The sequence below is a fragment of the Mustela nigripes genome, chromosome 14 (genome assembly GCF_022355385.1).
Source record: "Mustela nigripes isolate SB6536 chromosome 14, MUSNIG.SB6536, whole genome shotgun sequence".
Classification (NCBI taxonomy): Eukaryota; Metazoa; Chordata; class Mammalia; order Carnivora; family Mustelidae; genus Mustela; species Mustela nigripes.
Window position 1 is genome coordinate 55,843,483 of NC_081570.1, and position 19,555 is coordinate 55,863,037.

General features: G+C 40.0%; 1 protein-coding gene across 1 annotated transcript in view; it reads right to left on the minus strand.

The window, feature by feature from the left end:
* WLS (Wnt ligand secretion mediator) overlaps positions 1-19,555 on the minus strand; it is a 102,682-nt gene that overhangs the window by 57,477 nt on the left and 25,650 nt on the right. The window contains exon 2 of the mRNA XM_059375083.1: positions 1,569-1,841. Coding sequence (XP_059231066.1) covers positions 1,569-1,841 — 273 coding nt within the window. The remainder of the gene's footprint in view (positions 1-1,568; positions 1,842-19,555) is intronic.

The following is a 19,555-nucleotide window of genomic DNA, read 5'->3' on the forward strand; positions in this document are numbered from 1 at the left end:
TATTTAGCATTTCAAGTAGGGTTGGGACATAATAAAGTTTGAATTAGTGAATGAATAAATGTGTTACACAACCAACAGAGACGACAATGGGCAAGAGAATGTGGACATGTGAAATACCACTGAATGCTTCCGGTTGTTGGGCAAATCTGGACCTTCCTCTCAGCCATTCCCTCTGTCTAGAATGCTCTTCTATTTATCCCCGCCCTCACCCCCAACTTCTCGTCAGGTTTTCACTCTTTAACATTCACTTTAAATATCTACTTGCTCAGCTCTATACACACACACACACGCACGCGCGCGCACACACACACACACACACACACTCATAAATTCACTCACGCACCAAGGCGGTCTTCCCTTGGTGTGTTCTAAAGTTCTAAAGTTTAAAGCTTTTTCTTTGTATTTCCACAGCCCCCTGCACAAACTTTGATTGCAACCCCTAGCCCATCATACTGGCATATCATTTATTTGCCCATCATTGCACTTGACGATAAGCCCCTTAAAGGATACTGTCTTCACCTGTATCCACATGTCTAGCCAAGAGCACAGTGCCAAAAAAAAAAAAAAAAAAAAAAAAAAAAAAAAAAAAAAAAAAAAAAAAGAAGAGCACAGTGCCAGGCAGTAGTAGACATGACAAAACAGTTTAAAATAATGGGTAAGAGACTGAATGAATGGAGAGAGTTCTCCATTCTGGAAATTATCTCAGATTATCTGTTGGTTCCCGATAAGATGTCTATCAAGCACGTATACTGGTAACTCCTACACAAAATAATTTTAACGATTATATATGGAGATTATTGCTGATACAGGAAAATTAGAATTAGAAAAAGTGCTTTAATCCAAGGACAGGCCCCAGGCAGAGAGGTCTCCAACATACTTTTTTCTCTTTCCATCTCACCCCTGATCCTGTGTCACTAAAAAATGTTTTTCTTCTCAACCTAAGGTTCTCTATACAGTTCTCAGATGCCATATATAATCACCTCCTCGTGAAATGTTTCTATGTCCCATACCCTCAGAATCTTGAACCGCAAAAAACAAAAACAAAATAAAACAAACAAACAAAAAACAACCCTGCTTTTATGCAAAAATGAGTGCTCATGGGCTGGCATTCCCATTTTGACAGAGATCTTTACTAAGACGATGGCTATTCTTAAAGCCTAGAGGGAAGAGACATTTTGAAACATGGGACCTTTCAGAAATCCTCAAATCACTCCACTGGGGTGAGCTCCGTCCTAACACTACAAAGGTGATGAAGCTTGGTGGTTAGGGCAAGGCTCTCAAGCCAGACTGCCTGGGTTTGAATCCCAGCCCTTCCGCTCTCTCACCTCTGACCTTGAACAACCTTTCAGAGGCCCAGGGCTTCTATCCCTAGGATGAGATAGTAAGACTCACCTCACTAAATTGCTAGGAATAGGAAATGGGTTAGTATAAGTAGGATATTCAGAAAAGGGCCTAGCGAGTAGTAAGTAGTCAGTAATTTTCTGTACTGTTACTGGAACTGACTCTCAAAGAACCAGAAGAGAGCGAGTATCCAAGGAAGGAAAGGAATGAGAAGGGAGAACACTTACTGATTTGATTGTTCAGCTTGAAAGCGATGTCCAGTTGCAGGATAAACAGCATGAACTGGAACCAAGGACTCATCTCCATGGAGGGAAGGGGGATGTGGACAGAAAACACAATGTCATTGGCTTCAATTTCTCTCGGGATTGCTTCCTCGATGTCTCGGATCTTGTCACATTGGTTGGGTCCCCAGGGCATTAGCCATTTTGTCTTGTGATGGTTTTTACGGACATCCACACACTTCACCGACATGTAGGACACTGCCGTCGTGGGACCGGGGGCTGAAAAGAAAAGGATTTTCTGTTTTAGAAATATCATCCACCGAAGTGCTCATTTTGGGGCTAACATTTGCCTCCAATGTTCACACTGCCTTCTCTAATCGGATCAGTAATAGCTGGGGATCCCCCAAATCCAGGTGAGGACCCTTCAGTGACCTCCACAGGCATCATAAAGTATCTGCAAGAGTTTCCCCATTAGGTTTTCAATCACTGTCATTTTCATTGAAAGAATACCTTTGTAACCACTTTGGTTTAGTTACTTCCTTACTCCAAACAAATGTCACAAAAATCAACTGTGCTTCCTTTCCCACCTGCCTGAGGACTCTGGGACTTCACAGAGCACAGTGTCTGAAGTCAGAAGACCTGCGACTGAAGCCTGGTCGAACAACAGACTGTCAGTTCATCTTGGGTCAACTGGTGAGATCTCATCGTCTCAGGACCCTCATCTGAGAAACAAGATGGTTAGTCTCTAAGACTGGCCAAGACAGTTGGTTTCTAAGATTCTTCTTAGATCTAACACAGTATTTAATGGAGAGAAAGAACTACGTTGACCTTGGGCCCTCACTTAGTGTGGTCACTGTCAGGGGTGGGAACAGAAGCTGCTACACCGCAGAGGAATCCAATCCATGCATTTGATCTGTGCATTTCAAAAGCGATCATCACATTTGAACTATACAACATTAAAAAACACACACTTTTGTGATTATAAAACGGTTATAGGACTATAAAAGAAAATCTGCAAAATACAGAAATTTTCAAGTTCAAAACAACATTTACCCAAAATCCCACTAGAGGGAAGTAACCACTGTTGGAAAAATATCAAAATATTATCTTTTCTAGGAGCATATAATTAGATAAAAATTTACAAATGAATTACATTATAGAATTTTAAAATACATACTAATATTAATATATATTTCTGTAAAATAGGATCACACCATACAGAGTTTTAGAGCTTTTTCTTTTCATTCACGTAAAGAAGCAGAGTAGCACAATGGTGAGCCTCCCAGCTCTGGAGCCCACCTGCCTGGTATCACATCCTGGCTCCCTCATTCCTACTTCTGTCACCACTAACCCACACTAAGAAGGTTTTGCATGAATTATTAAACCTATCTATGTATTAATTTTATCATTTCTTAAATGGCAATAATAACATTATGTACCCTTGTGAGTCACTGTATACATTTAACAAGTGAACACAGAAAACACAAAACAGGGGCACCTGGGTGGCTCTGTAGGTTAAGCACCTGACCCTTGATTTCAGCTCAGGTTATGACTTCAGGGTCATCAATCGAGCTCAGTGTGGGGTTTTGCATTAGGCATGGAGCCTGCTTAAAATTCTCTCTCCCTCCTTCCCTGTACCCCACCACATCCCGTGCTCTCTCTAAAAAAAGTGCAAAATATTAGCTATTATATTTTCTGTATAATTAAAAATTTAACTAATGTTTGCAAAATAACCAGTCAATATAATGTATCAAATTTAATCTACCTAATCTAATCTCCCCCTTAGCTTGTAAAGTTTGTCTGTAAATAAGAATAATTCTTTCCCCAATATTTTTTGCTAGTAATTTATCTTAACTTTTCCATCTGTTGTCTAAATTTATTTACAGCATATATAAGTGTAGAGAAGTTCCAGATTTCATAGAATATCTCTTTACCTGGTGTGCCTGGGTGGCTCAGTCAGTTAAGTGTCTGACTTTGGTTCAGGTCATGATCTCAGGGTCCTGGGATCAGCCCTGGATCTGGCTCCATGGTTAGCAGGGAGTCCATTTCTCCCTTTACTCCTCCTGACTCACGCCAGCCTGTGTGTGTGCTCTCGGTCTCTCTCTCAAATAAATAAATAAATAAAATCTCCGGGGTGCCTAGGTGGCTCAGATGGTTAAGCAGCTGCCTTCAGCTCAGATCATGATCTCAGGGTCCTGGGATGGAACCCTGCATCAGGCTCTCTGCTGAGGGGGAGTCTGCTTCTCCTTTTGCACACCCCTCCAACTCGTGTGCATGCACTCTTTCTCTCAAATAAATAAAAATAAAATCTTTTAAAAAAATAAATAAAAGGGGTGGGGGACTTAGATGGTTAAGCCTCTGCCTTTAGTTCAGTCATGATCCCAGCCTCCTGGAATTGAGCCCCATGTCAGGCTCCTGGCTCAGCAGGAAGTCTGCTTCTCCTTCTCCCCCTGCTCATTTCTATTGCTCTGTCTCGAATGAATAAATAAAATCTTAAAAAAATAATTAAATAAAAAAAATGAACATCTTTAAAAAAAAGAATATCTCTTTAGCTTTATATTTTCCCCATGCTTCTGTGCTTAGACCTTCTTTATCTCCAAATTCAATAAACAGCCACTTTATTAATTTCAAGTAATTTTTGTACAATTACATGTTTTAAAATATTTAAATATTTGATACATCTGAAATTTGTTATGCAGTAAAAGATGAATTGAGGTCCCAAGTTTTATTTTTTCTAACTATTTAAATTATTATTTACTGAACAGACTCTCCTTTCTTGTTGACTTATGACATCACCTTTATCTTATGTATACCTACAGATGGCTTTGGTCAATCTGCTCTATTTTGTGTATTGGACTGTCTTTTCATGGCTCGATACAACATGGTTTTGAATCCTATAAGGTGATGGTTTGTATCACCTTACTTTGACAGTAAGTCCCCTCCCCCAATCCATTTCAAATTTATCCTTTTGCTGGGATTTTATTGAAATTACATTAAATCTACAAACAAATGTAGACAGAATTGGCATCCTTTTCCAATAATTTAGTTTTCCTATCCAAGAACAGTGACTGCTTCTCCATTAACTGGAGCCCACTTTTATATCTCTTTGAAAATTTCTGCAGCTTTCTTCATCTGGGTCCTGCTACTACAATATGCTTTTAAAACTATTTTTTTATTTATATGTTTATATTTATAAGATGTATCTCTGAAAATGATCAGAGAAAGGAAAACATTATAGGTTATGGTGGTTTAAATTTGTTTAATTTTGTGCATATGTTAACTGGCATACTGTGTTTTCCCACCTTTTAAGAGCAGAAATAATTTTTACATAATAGAGATCAGGTAACAACTAGAAAAATACACAAAGCAAGAGAAAAATCACTTAGGAGGCAAGAGTTTGGGGTGCCAGGGTGGCTCAGTCAGTAGAGCGAGGGTGTTTTAACTCTTGATCTCAAGGTTGTGAGTTCAAGCCCTGTGGCAGGTGTAGCGTTTTCTTAAAAAAATAAAATCTTAAAAAAAAAAAAAAAAAAGGAAGGCAAAAGTTTTTTGCCCTGCTTCTAATGCTCAAATACATGTTTTTTCTATCCCTTAATATCTGTCCTAATGGTAAATTTTTAGAAAAATGTTACATTTGCAGTAAGTTGTTGCAGTGTTGACACAAATGTACCAGAAAACACAGCACAACTAAACTCTAGCAGGAAGCCCTTCAGTGCACCACAGAATCACCACTAATCCATGCAAGGGAAGTTTTTCTTTAAAACTCAAAACTGTATCACAAAGACATTTTACACCTAATCCACCTAAAATCAAATATCTGGCTTATTAGAAATATGAATCAATTAAACTTTGGTTATCCTAACTCGGCCAAATAATGCCCTCCCAACATTAGAAAAACCAAATGGTACATTTAACTGAACCCTTTTTAATGTGGCTGAAGAAATAAACAGAGAGACAAAACTCATGAATTCTATTTTTGGCTAACATACTCAAACTGACTATTTGCTGCAGAAAATAGTTACATTTTAAAACTTCGATTCTTCTAAAATGAACCTAACCTTTTTTCATGTCTTTTCTTCCCCTCCCCACTTTTGAAAAACAAGTCTCTCCCTCCTTAGACCAAAATGAAAAATAACTAGCTGAGTTCCTCAGCTAAGCTCCAAAACCACATTCCAAACTTAATAACAGAGAAGCTGAACACTTTACGGGCACAAAGGCTGCATTTTTAATGGACACAGTGAACGCCTGCCTTTGTAGCAGCCTGAATTATTTTCATTCTTTCATTAGCTTAGTGTATCTTGCATAAAGAAAAAAATCCCAGGAATACTAATATTTTCATAAATCTCATGGCACTGAACTATGAGAAGCCTCAAGTGCATCTCAAGCTGTATTATGGGAATCACAAATATTTTTCCTCACTTGAATAAATTAGTCCTCTAGTCTCTAGTCTCAAAAACCTTTTGCATAACTTAAAAACCTGAAGACAATTCAACATTTCCAATTTTTCCAGTAGTACTCAAAAGGCAAAACACTTGTATTTTTTGAGAAATTAAATCAACATTCTGATACTCAAACATGGACAGTTAATGTTCTCCAAATAATATATTTACAACTAAAGACAACTTCTGACACCAGCTAAAAGTGAATTTCCAGATGTTTTGTTAAGTAGAAAGCCTATCAAAGTAAACTAAAAACAAAGCTTATAACTAGCAGAAAGTGTTTTCACTAGCTATACCCAAAATTTTAAGTACATGGATCACAAAACAGTCTAAAATTTAAAAAAAAAAAAAGTTTGATTTCTATCTTTAAAAAAATAAGAAGTGTGAAGGATTTTACTCTAAGAGGGAAGAATAAAATGGAAAATATTGAAATTATCTGCAACCTTTGAAGGCACCACAATCAACTAACTAATAGGTGTATGTGCCAAAGGCCCTACTTGGTCACTAGCATGGTTCTAGGGATTAATAGAGTTTGTATATTGAAGAAGGGACTGGATGGATTCAGGTCAACAAACTGAGTCATGTTTGCTCAGGTGAAAGCTAAAAATAACCACTCCTCAGTATTCCTAGGATAGTAATGCAATATCACCCAGCTGTCTCGGCACACATTTTAAGTGTCCCCTCTACCCATCCGCAGCATTTAATGGGGGGGGGGGGGGCAAAAGCTACTCAATACCAGTACAATTTAGTAGCCAAGCAATCTGGCCAAAAATGAATTCACCCAAGCACTGCGGATTGGTTAACTTATGGTAGGTTAAGAGAGCACGAAGACCATGCACAGAAGACACAAAACCATGAGCTATTCATTAAAAGCTCAGACCTGTTTTGAGTTCAGTTCTCTTCACTACATCAAACACGGGCCATTTCCCCCCTTCCTTATCTGTACTTCAACTGCCAGTATTTTCGGCCTCTGCCTCTCCCACTATAGCACACGAATTGTGAAATGTGATACTATAGGACATTTAATTTTAAAGGGATAAGAAATCAATAAGACTTCTAATTCAAGGTTGTGGGAAAACTGCCCAAACACATCTCGATGCCTCGTTGAAAATTCAGTGGCTCCTCAATGACACACATTACAGAGGTTCATAACCACACTCACCAAATAGGTCTTGGGTACCCACTATGCGCTCGGCACTGTTAGGTGCTATGGTGAATCCAACAGACATCAGCCATCCAGCCAGGTGGAATGTACAGATAATGGGGGAAACAGGCAATAATTCATAATTACAGTAAAAGGTCATTATAATTATGGATGCTACATTTATCCTGACATTACCTGAGAAAGAGCAACAGAAAGATATTTGGGAGGTAAGAGACATGAATTCACTAGAATGAGGTAAAAGTTCCAGTCATCATTACAACATAACCTTGAGTAAAAATGTAAGTGAACAATGACTAAACCGGCCCTCCTTTTGGAACAATATTGACTCCAGTCAGCTTCCTGTTATAGCATCACAAATGGCTCTCCAGTTTACAAATTACCAGCTAGCCAACCACTACCGCTATCATGCTCAAAGTTGAGTCAACATCAAATCATTAGCCCCTACTCCCTCCAGAACCTGTAATTAAAGACTTGGACAGAGATACAAGACTTAGTTGCCTCCTAGAAAAGTTAAAATAAAATGAAAACAACATGCTGACATGACACACGGTCTCCGTTTAAGCCAACGCAGACTATTTCTTTCTTTGCTTTATTACAAGTAAAGAAGCTTCCTTTGGCAATTACCTAAGAGTATCACTATTATGTGGGCATTGTGCTAACTAAAGATAGAGACCAATGCCAGTCCCAGACCCCAAGCTGCTCATGGTCCAGTGTGGGAGGCGGAGAAGTTGGCAGAGAAGTACCTCAGGTTTGTGCGGGACCCACGGGCTGTAACAGAGGGCTGGGGTGGGCGTGGGGAGGATTACTGCTCGACAGGCCCAGGCTTAGCCTCCAAAGAGAGCAAGTGCCCAGGGGGAAAAGGGGGCCGCTGAGTGGGGACGACACAAAGAAGAGCAGGGGCCAGACTGCAGCCTATCTAGAGCATCACCGTGAATTCTGCAGATGTCCGAATTTGAGTATTAAAATTTATAAAGAGATCATTTGAGAGTTGAAAGTGCAGCACCACCTAATCAGTGCCATCGCTCTACTCGGTGCCTTGGCTTCTGCTCCCCATAGCCTCGGCTCCATTCTGCAAAGCAGTGGAAGGAAGAATAATAAAGAGATCCACCAGTAACAAAGAAATTGTATTTAGGGATACTCTTTCTTCCAAAATGCCTGTCTCTGTCATGGAGGCAGCCACAAGGCCAGACCTGAACTCTCTGGAAAGGAGGAGCCAGAAGGTGGTGGGGAAGGAATGGTGAGGCTCTGCCTCTTGTTGTGGCAACCAGGCCTCCCAGGAGCCTTTGAAGTCTTGATCACCAACACTAGAGGAGGAATGTCTTCCTGAAACAAGGATGATAATTTTTGTTAAAGATTTTATTATTTATTTGACAGAGAGGGACCACAAGCGGGGGGAGCGGCAGGCAGAGGGAGAGGGAGAAGCAGACTCCCCCCTGAGTCCATATCCACGTGTCTATGTCCATGTGGCAGGCTCCATCCAAAGGACCCTGGGATCGTGTCCTGAGCCGAAGGCAGACGCTTAACCGACTGAGCCACCTAGAGCCCCAACAAAGATGATATTTAAAGATTAATCTTGTTTGGGCTACAAGGGGAAGGAATACGTAGCACAGAGGGGTTAAAATGGTAAGTCATGTTTAAAACACTAACAATCAGAAACCCTCAATTTGACAAAGTCATGATTTGAAGTAAAAATAGTCAAATATTTTAGAAATGGTTGGGGTAAATTGGAAGGGGAGGTGAATCAGGAGAGACTATGGACTCTGAAAAACAATCTGAGGGGTTTGAAGTAGCGGGGGGGGTGGGAGGTCGGGGTACCAGGTGGTGGGTATTGTAGAGGGCATGGATTGCATGGAGCACTGGGTGTGGTGAAAAAATAATGATACTGTTATGCTGAAAATAAACAAATAAATAAATAAGAAATATTTCAGAGAATTTTACTTCCACCATAGCAATTAGCTAACAGATACGAAAACAAAACTATACACCCTGACCCAACAACATACAGACAATCGCTAACAGAAGTCCTTCCTCTAGTGACTCAAGAAGGAGGTTGCTCTAACTCCTGAAATTTAGTATCAGTTAAAAATCACCTGTCATGACTTCTATACCTGTAAAAATATCAATGCTTGATTTATCTGTTGTTGTTGTTTTATTCCCACAATGTTATTCCTTTTCTACCTCATTCCTAAAAGATTCTGAGTTACTAGAAAGTACATATTGGATTTTATTTAACAAAAAAAAAAAAAAAAAAAAAAAAGGATTTGAGCTGATTTAAAAGGACAGGATTACTATGGGGAGCAGAAGCCAAGGCACCGAGTAGAGTAATTGGGGTGGGGGTGGCAAGCAGGCACTAAGAATGACTTGGCTGAGGCCCACATCTACAAAAGGAGAGAACAAAGCTCTAGCTGGACAGTGTGAGCCCCCACAAGATTCACATGAGCTACAAAGTGAAAGGTAACTGAAAGCTACTTCTCATTTTGGGACATAGACAAAACTTCCACTGCCTCACAATGAGGGGGATTTCTAATTCATTAAAGACTACATACTCAAATCAGTTCTAAGCTTTTCCTTCTGAACATCTATGTTTGTCTTAATGAGAACTTATAGGAAAGGTATTGGGCATTCAGGCCCTTGCATTAACTCCAGGGTTTTGCTCAGGATATTTTGATGTGCCTCAGAAAGGGGAGGAGCCAAAGAAGGGAAAAGGAACACAGGTGGCAGAAACCTAGGAGACCAGATAAATTTCTGATATTTTATACAATTATAGTTTTCATTCAAAGCCCCTCACCTGGAGAGCACTTACTTAACATAAAAGAAACTTCAACTATATTTAGAAATTAGCTTTTAGGGTGCCTGGGTGGCTCAGTGGGTTAAGCAGCTGCCTTCGGCTCAGGTCATGATCTCAGGGTCCTGGGATCGAGTCCCGCATCAGGCTCTCTGCTCGGCAGGGAGCCTGCTTCCTCCTCTCTCTCTCTGCCTGCCTCTCTGTCTACTTGTGATCTTTGTCTGTCAAGTAAATAAATAAAATCTTAAAAAAAAAAAAAAAAGAAAGAAAGAAATTAGCTTTTAAATGTGTTCAGTTGAGTTCCCTCAAAGATTCTGCATCCCTTTCTCAAGCTTAAAGACCTCCTCCTTCATTTCATGTTAAAAGGAAACGTGTGGGATACACTGTACAAATGAAGTAGCCAGATCATGTTATCTGACCGAGCTATAAGGGGTCAGACCACTAGCCAATTCCTTGAGCCAATTCTGCTTACGCCCATCCAGGTCAGTTCCTAGAAAGATTTTCTTCATGTCTGCTATCGCAGGTATCCAAGTTGTAGAATGTCCCAGTATGATGACTGCTTCAAAATTTTTAGCTAAAGAAAGTGTAAATACTTGTGTGAAACTGACTTGGTGTTTCGGAATTAACTGACTCAGTCTGTTCATTCCTTTACTGAAATTGCTCCGAAGTTATAATGGTCAGACATTCACTCCATTTCTGCCACTGACTTTGAAGATGAAATTCCCCTATATTTCAACCATACCAATTAAATCTCACTAGATAATTAAGCAAAATATTATTTCACAATTCAATCTCAATTACTGGGGGGCTGCAAGTGAGTCTGCGGGGCCAAGACTGGAGAAATGATTTTCTGAATTATCCTAGCTATACCCTGGTGCATGTAATGGGGTATGCTGAGTGAAATGTAATTCATTCTTGCCAGCAATTTTCAGTAAGTAGTTAATTATGCTAACATCTGTTCTAGGAAAGCTAAATTTTTAAACACAGCAGAACATTCCTCTGCACTAAACTACTACCACCAAAACACACATACACACACACACACACACCACATAGCTGCGTCGAATGCAAAGTACTTTGTACTATACACACAAAAGTCAAGCCCTTATTTAAAAATAATTCCCTACAGCACAAACTCATGGATAAATGACACAGACATTTTGATGGCGAAGTTTCAGATATCATAGCAAACACTTGCGTAACTTGTTCTGATAAAAAATACTGAAAAATAGTATATGTCTACATCTTAGGCTGACAAGGATTTTAAGTGCTTGGCCTGCAACCTCAATTGTTCTGGAGCCAAAGATGTAACAGCTTTGAAGAATAGAAGAATTACTCTATATTTGTCAGAATCTACGCGGCAAGAAAGCAGCACAACTTGGCTTCCATTACTTGCCTGGCTTGGATCCCGTGGAAATGAGGAGCGTTGGAATCAAGAGGAAAAAAATTAGAGTGCTTTGGGACAAAAAGCCAAACTCTTACATAGTATCTGAAATGCTGTGGTAAACATTAAATTACTTTAGGCTCAAGATCAGTGCTAGTTTTGGGTTTGTTTTTTTTTAATCTTTTTGAAAAAACAATAAAATGCAGAAAAAGAGCCCTCTAAAAAAGGGCACATAAAATCTACGAACCATGAGACGGGCTATTTGTGGAAAAATCCCAAATCCTGAATTCAGATTTAAAAACTGACCCTCTATTATGCTTAGCAAAATAAGTCAATCAGAGAAAGACAACTATCATATGATCTCCCTGATATGAGGAAGTGGACTTGCAACGTGGGGGGTTTGGGGGGGTAGGAAAAAAATAAATGAAACAAGATGGGATCAGGAGGGAGACAAACCATAAGAGACTCTTAATCTCACAAAACAAACTGAGGGTTGCGGGGGGGGGGGGTGTTATGGACACTGGGGAGGGTATGTGCTATGGTGAATGCTGTGAAGTGTGTAAACCTGGCAATTCACAGACCTGTACCCCTGGGGCTAATAATACATTATATGCTTATTAAAAAATTTAAAAAAATATTTAAAAAAGGAAAAAAATAAATAAAAATTGACCCTCACTTTTTTTTTTTTTTTAAGATTTTATTTATTTGATAGAGAGAAATCACAAGTAGACGGAGAGGCAGACAGAGAGAGAGAGGGGAAGCAGGATCCCTGCTGAGCAGAGAGCCCGATGCAGGACTCGACCCCAGGACCCCGAGATCATGACCTGAGCCAAAGGCAGCGGCTTAACCCACTGAGCCACCCAGGTGCCCCATTGACCCTCACTTTTAACATCCAGCAACAAAGAGAGACTAAATTATGAAGCCTAACATACATACACTAAATCACTAGTTCTAACCTCTATCTCTGAAAAATGCCTGCAACTAGTGTTTCTCCATCACTCCAGAAATACTCAAAACAGTAAAGATTAAATGCACATGAAGTAAACACAAAAGACCTCCACAGAAAAACCAAATGGCTCATCTGTTGACGCTATTGCTCATCGCTCAGCAAACCAGTCATCTGGGCTGAATTTCTGAGTTTGTGCCAGTGCTTCCAAATCAGCCACCTTTTGGCCAAAAGGCTGTGGAATGTAGCCAAGACCACCTATGGAAAGTGAATTATAGCATCTTATAATTTACTACCTTGACTATGATCTCATAAACCCAGCATGGAGGGTGAACCAGCTCTTGTGTGGGAAATCTCTCAGAGTTCAGGAGGCGGGTGTGTGTGTGTGTGTTTCGACACCCACTCTGGCAGAGCTGTAGGGTAGGGGTGACAAAAAGGTAAGCAACTGGCTCTACTTCATGAGCAAGTTTGCCACCAAACTTGTTTAAAATTTTGTTTTAAAATTTTAAGGTTAAGAGAGCCCCCAATAAACATTGTAGGAGAAACAGCTGCTTTGTTCTGAAGTACCTGTTAACACTCAATAAAATTTCACATATTTGCCATTTATAATTGATTATTTATAAATTACAGATATTCTACTTTTATCAATATTGTCAGTATAATGAGCCCCACTGCACATAAGAAATTTGGTGGGTTTCATCCCATCAGTAAGTGGCAGAGCTAGGACTAAAACCATCATCTGACTTCAAATCTAGTGCTCCTTCCAATATGCCACACTGCCTCTCAGCTACTCGTTTATTATTAGCTCACCCTATTTATCAGCTCTCTCAAATTACCTGAGAGGTAATGTGTACGGCATGAGACGGATGAGAAAGACCTAGACGCTACCCAGCGCTGGACTGGGCCCCCCACCGAGGGAACCATCGAGATAGCTTATCTGGGAGACTCAGCTGGGGACAGACTGCCTCCACGGAGTTCCTTAACGGGATGGTAGAATAACAAGCTGCCAAAAATGCACTGAGCTCACTTGAAACTAATGGCTACTCTCCCATAATTCACTGGGGTTCAAATTCTGGGCTGGAATGTCAGCCTAGGGAAAATCCAACTCAGGAATACATGAGAGAGTTGCTGTGGATGAGTCTATGACACATTTTATAGGCAAAAAAGGGCCAAGAATACAGTCAGACACTGGCTAACTTCAGAGAAACCTAACACAGAAGTCGCTGACAGTTCGGGTATGCAAACGACACAATCTGACTCAGGGAAGGGCAAGTTCCCATTCACAGAAACATTCAGGAAGTAACCAAATAGATAAAAGCCTGAACTTTATTTAGTTTTTTATTTTAGGTTTTCTCAGTGACACCAAAATGATAAAGTCTCCTATTCACACATGTGGGATATTAGAGAATGGAGACTATAGGAACCAATAAAAAGCTTCATGCAATTTACTGATTTATTTTTCTCTATTCTGACCATTTCAGAGAAACAGACAAAGCAATTAATGGAACAGAATATGGGGCATTCCGAAGGATTAAAATTTCAGTGCTGGACAGTACAAGCTGAGTCTAAGTGTCAAGCAAGACTTGTTAACAGCTTTGTGTAGAATTTCACAAATGCCACAAAAAATCATATCCCCTTCCCTGAATATTTGAAGAAAATGTTAAGACCTTAGAACTTCTGAATTCCCTAGAATTGGAGGCAAAGAGGTAGATTTAAAGAGCAAACTGCAATTTTAAAGGTCATACCCTTAGGAATTGTTGGTTTAAAAAAAAAAATTAAAATGACAAATTTAAGTAAAATCACTATGTAGCTGTTAAATTTAATGTTTTCATCAGGTCTAGGTTCCAGCTCAAGTGCTACCTCCTTCATTCAATTTGTTAAAACCCTAGAATGTGCCAGCATCTGAGCCCTTCACCAATTCCCCTTCCCTAACAAATGATCCTTACCTCCTCTGATGCCAAGATCACGTGGCCTACATCTTTATTAGAGCATTCCACTTTGCAAATACAGCTTCTGAACCCTACAGAATTATAAGCTCCTGAGAGGAGGGGCCACATCTTATTCTTCCTTATGGCACCAAGCATAGAGATTTGAACATGCACATCCTCCAAACCTGAATTAAAGAGTCTTTGTGTCCTAATAAACACATTAACATTGTATTATGCTGATTTAGGGGTGCATGACAGGCTCAGTTAGTACAGCGTCTGACTCTCGATCTCCAGGTTGCAAGTCTGAGCCCCACAGTGGGTTGTAGAGATTATTTAAAAATAAAATCTTTAGGGGCACCTGGGTGGCTCAGTTGGTTAAGTGGCTGTCTTCAGCCCAGGTCATGATCCTGGGGTCCTAGGATAGAGCCCCACATTGGGCTCCCTGGTTGGGGGAGAGCCTGCCTGCTGCTCTGCCTACTTGTGCTCTCTCTCATCTCTCTAATCAATAAATAAAATCTTAAAAAATAAATAAATTAAATAAATAAAAATCTTGTTGATTTACCTAACAAGCGTTTATCGAACACCTAAGAGGCATCATTTCAAAAACGTCACAGTGGATTAGATCCATGGCTTGCCTATATGAAAGTACAATTGAGACTGGCATTCAGAGAGAGAGTTTGGGAAGCTGCCAAGGCAATCTTCCATGATGTGAACCTCCCAGTGCTACACCTGTTCCCCAGCTAAGTCCACTTAGGGTGGTTCCTCCAGATGTGTCAACCTATATGTAAAATAAATACTGAATTTTGGAGATCAAAATGAACTTTTCCTGGAGTTGCCTTGGCTGACTCAGAAAGGCATGGGACTTTGGATCTCAGGGTCCTGTTGGGTATAAATACTACTAAACAAACAAACAAACAAACAAAAAACTAACAACAACAATAAAAACAAAATGAACTTTTCCTATCATTTCCTTTCCTAACATTCCTATGAAATACTATCATCCCAATCCACAGGAAAGAAAATAAATTTGCACATCAAAAGAATGTATATGAGGCAGACAATAGGCAAGCAAAAACATGGTAATTTCTGAAAAATTTCTCCCAAAGGGATTATAGCCACTATCAAAATTGTGGGAGCATGTTTAGGAAACTACTTTTGAGCATATTTTCTGGAAATTGAGGTTCTCAAAAGTAGGGCTTATAGCTATTTATCCCATTCGAGCACTGCCCTAAGGAGATCAAGGCCCGCATGCTAGAAAGAAAACAGGAGAGAAAATGAAATAAAATAATCACACCTTAGCCTTAAATGCATATAATTCACAGCTGCCTATTTGAAGATTATATGGCAAAATCTATGTTGTTAAGAAAACAGAGAGGGAAAATTCAGGTCATTTCATTAATATCCTCCAAACAAATACTACCACAGAGAAAACAAATACTCCCTTCTAAGGACATCAAATCCTACTCTTGAGGTCAAATCTACAAAACAGACTCAGACAGAAATTTGGGCAAAGGAACCTTCAGCTGGATGTATGGTCTATCTATCCAGCAGCTCTAAAGGCATTTCTCCCTCTGGTCTAATGAATTATGTATGAAAGTTCCCAAAGAACCTGCAGTGAAAAGCAATGGAAGACCTGGCATGAAGAAACTGGAGCGCAGGGTGGGTACCAGAAGTCCTGAGATGACAGACAGAACTTCTGAATGGGGACAAGTAGATGCAATTGTGACAGAAAGGAAGTGCTATTTAGGAGGAAAAATTTGCAGACCTTCTCAATTCGATTCATGTAAAAATGCAAGTAAAAATGAGAAGTCAAGGATGTTCCCGGGTTTCTTGCATGGGTAGCAGATGGACAGCAGTGTCATATGCTAGGGAGAGGAGTCAAAGGAAAATAAGTCCTATCACAGGCCAGACATGCAGAAACTGTATTGCTTGTTAAAGAAAGGAGCTCAGGGGCTGCCTGGGTGGCTCAGTGGGTTGAGCCTCTGCCTCCTGCTCAGGTCATGATCTCAGGGTCTCTCTGCTCAGTGGAGCCTGGTTCCTCCTCTCTTTCTGTCTGCCTCTCTGCCTACTTGTGACCTCTCTTTCTCTGTCAAATAAATAACTAAAAAATCTTTTAAAAAAATAAAGAAAGAAAGAAGGAAAGAAAACTCACTTAAAAAAAAAAAAGGATCTCAGTTTGGAGGGGGGAAGGAGGGGCGGGTGGGGAGAGGTTACAGACAAAAGGTCAAATACTTGAACCATGAAGATATGGAAGAGGAATCAGATTTATTCTAGGTCCCAATGTTGCAAGCTCTAAGGAAGGAGATCTGAGATCAGTAAAATCTGATGATCCCAAGTTCACATAAGCAGTTGAAGACAATGAACTGCCCATGTTTGAGTGAATAGAGGAGCTCCTACTGGTATCACTTGGTGAGTGCAAAGTGGGCAGAGGACATCTGAGTACTGGATGGGAATGGAAAGAGCCTTTAGAGCTTTCTTCATCATTAACATTCTATGACCACCCTTCACACATATAGAGTTGCAATTCGGGGCCATGAATCCATCTTCTATTTCAGAACTACTACAGACTCGAGACTATTCCAGAACTACTACAGAATGAATTAATCCAAAGAACAGGACTGATGAGTTCCAGTGCTGGATATACTACCAACCAGGTAATCCATCAACACTGGGCCCCAGTTGGGTCCCAGTTCTCTCAACTGTGAAAGGCAGTTGTTTAACTGCTGGTCACTTCTAACTTAGAAATTCTGTGACTCTTGGGTGCCTAGGTGGTTCAGTCAGTTAAGAGTCTGCCTTTGGCTCAGGTCATGATCCCAGGATTCTGGGATGGAGTTCCGAGCTGGGCTCCCCACTCAGCAGGGAGTCTGCTTCTCCCTCTCCCTCTGTCCCCCCCCCCCACTCTTGTTCTCTCTATGTCTCTCAAAAAAATAAGTACAATCTTAAAAAAAAAAAAAATAGCCCATGACTCTTAAGGAAAAGTATATATCTATGTTATGGTAAAAGTCATTCTTTTAAGATGAAAAAATAATCATTTTAAATTAAGGTCAATTTATATGCCAAGAGTGGAGGCCACCAAGCCTTGTCCATCTAGGCCCTTTTCCCCCTCATATTCCTTGTATCTTCACATCTGTTAGAGGAAAAGACCTTAATCCTCCTCCTTTGTTCTGCTGTTCTTAGGGTTCAGAAGGGGCTCTGGGTGTTTTCTATCTTCCAACTAGTGAGACCAACGAGCTCTTTTAGAAAGCAAGGGCAAGCTAGAGCCAACTGTAAACTTTCATACTGATGTATTCAGCATGATGAAATGTATCCCCATAATGTAAACTAAGGTAGGTCCAATGCAATCATAATGAAATCATTTAAGGCATAAAAAAGCAAAACTCCATTCCAGCTTCCAGCCAATGGCCCATATACTCACAGTATAATACAACACAAAGACATTCCAATACAATGAAATAATTTGGAGCATGTCCAACCGCTATTTTTCAGGATGATAGAAATAAGCTCACCAGAGCTGAGTCTATTATTCAGAAGAAATGGAAGTCATGGCACACACTGCCCTAAACCAAAAGATCATTGACAAAATTTGCTAATGAGACATCAATTCATAACATTCAAATTTTCATTTAAACTGCTGGATTCTTAATATATTTCAAAATGTACCCAGATTACCTTTTACATATTTCATAGGAGAAAAATGATGATTACAGTGCAACAAGGGAATCGCTTTCACAGGAAGGGTTCTTTCTGTTACAGAAAAAAAAAATTCTACAAAATCAGAAGGACAAAAAATTAAAAGCAAAAACTGTAGAGGCAAAAACAAAACAAAACAAAACAAAACACCAAACTTGGGATTCAAATACCAGTTCTGTTACTTACTAGCAATTTAGTCAGGGAACTTACATAGCTTTACCGGATGCCAGTTTCCCTGGAAGTAAAATTCCACTAAGTTCCCACCTCATCAGTTTCTTGTGAAGATAAAATAATGAATAGAAAGAGCCTCTTACAGCACCTTGCACATAGTGAGGCCTTAAATGTTAATTTGATGATAATGATGCTGCCAACAGATGGAGATGAATAATCTGGGGAGACGGCAACACACTCCTTTTTCTCTATGCTGTTAAGACAGTCTTCCCCTAAGGGGTGTGTTAACCAAGATTTAGGGAACAAGAAGGTCTGGATCCTGAGAAGTTAAGTCATTAAAGACAGAGGTTCTCCGTGTCTCTCAGTGAATAGCCCCAATAAGCAGGCATGATTCTAGAAGAATTTTAACTTGGATGTTTAAGATGTCATATCCCAGGGATATCCTAAGCAGCCTGTTATTTGAGGAAACACAGAATCAGCCTTTAGTTTTCTCCTCAGTGAAATGGAACTAAAACATCTTTTCTCCACAATTATTTTCACAAATGATAAAATGATGATAGCCAAAAGTATTAACATGGGTCTTCTGTACTCCTTCCCACCCCAAAAAACAGATACAAAGAATACTTTTTGTCTGTTCTGTTGAGTGCCCTCACCTATCCTCCTCCCCACGCAACCCCCATGAAAGTTCAGCTGTTGCCAGATGAACTCTCTGCGTTTTCATGATACACAGTCGAGAAAGGGGCCAGTAGAGAAGATACGCTTAGGTTGGGGGAACAGTTCTATCAGAGGAGGTCTGTGAGAGATTCTGGAAGAGGTTAGAAGCATTTCTTCTGAAATGGAAGGGAGAGGAAGGGAAAGAGGGATTTCTAGAAATACTGCTACAGATTATATGTCTTCTTCACCATGTTTTGGCTGCATATATAAAGAACTGAAATTATTAAATTATTTTAAATTCAATTTTGGTTGATTGCCCATTTCTGTGACAGAATCACTTCTTTAAAACTGGACCAATTAGATGAGTCATGTCTTTAGTAGGGACAACATAAAAAAATAAGCCAACAGGCACAAAAACCTCATATAAACCTTTGGCAGGATTTCTTTAGTTAGCACATGACATTAGGAAGTTGGAAAGGATTGATATCTCAGGCACATTAGGATTATGGGGCTAGACTATATGGGGTTAGAGCTACAGCTATACCAGGTCATCATCTTATGTCAATATTTTGTCCAAAGTCTAGGCTCCTTACCATCCGAGAGCTACACCTGCCAATTCCTTCTTAATATTCCTGGATGACCTGCCCTGCTCCTTTTATCCCAGGGCTTCTCAACCTAGGCTCTACTGACATTTGGGGCTGGATAACTGGGGGCCATCGTGTACAATGTAGGATGCTAGTACCTCGTCCCACTAGTTGTTAGTAGCATCTTCCCTCCTCCCCCATCAAGTTGTAAAAACCCAAAATATCTCCAGTTATTGCCAAATATCCCCTT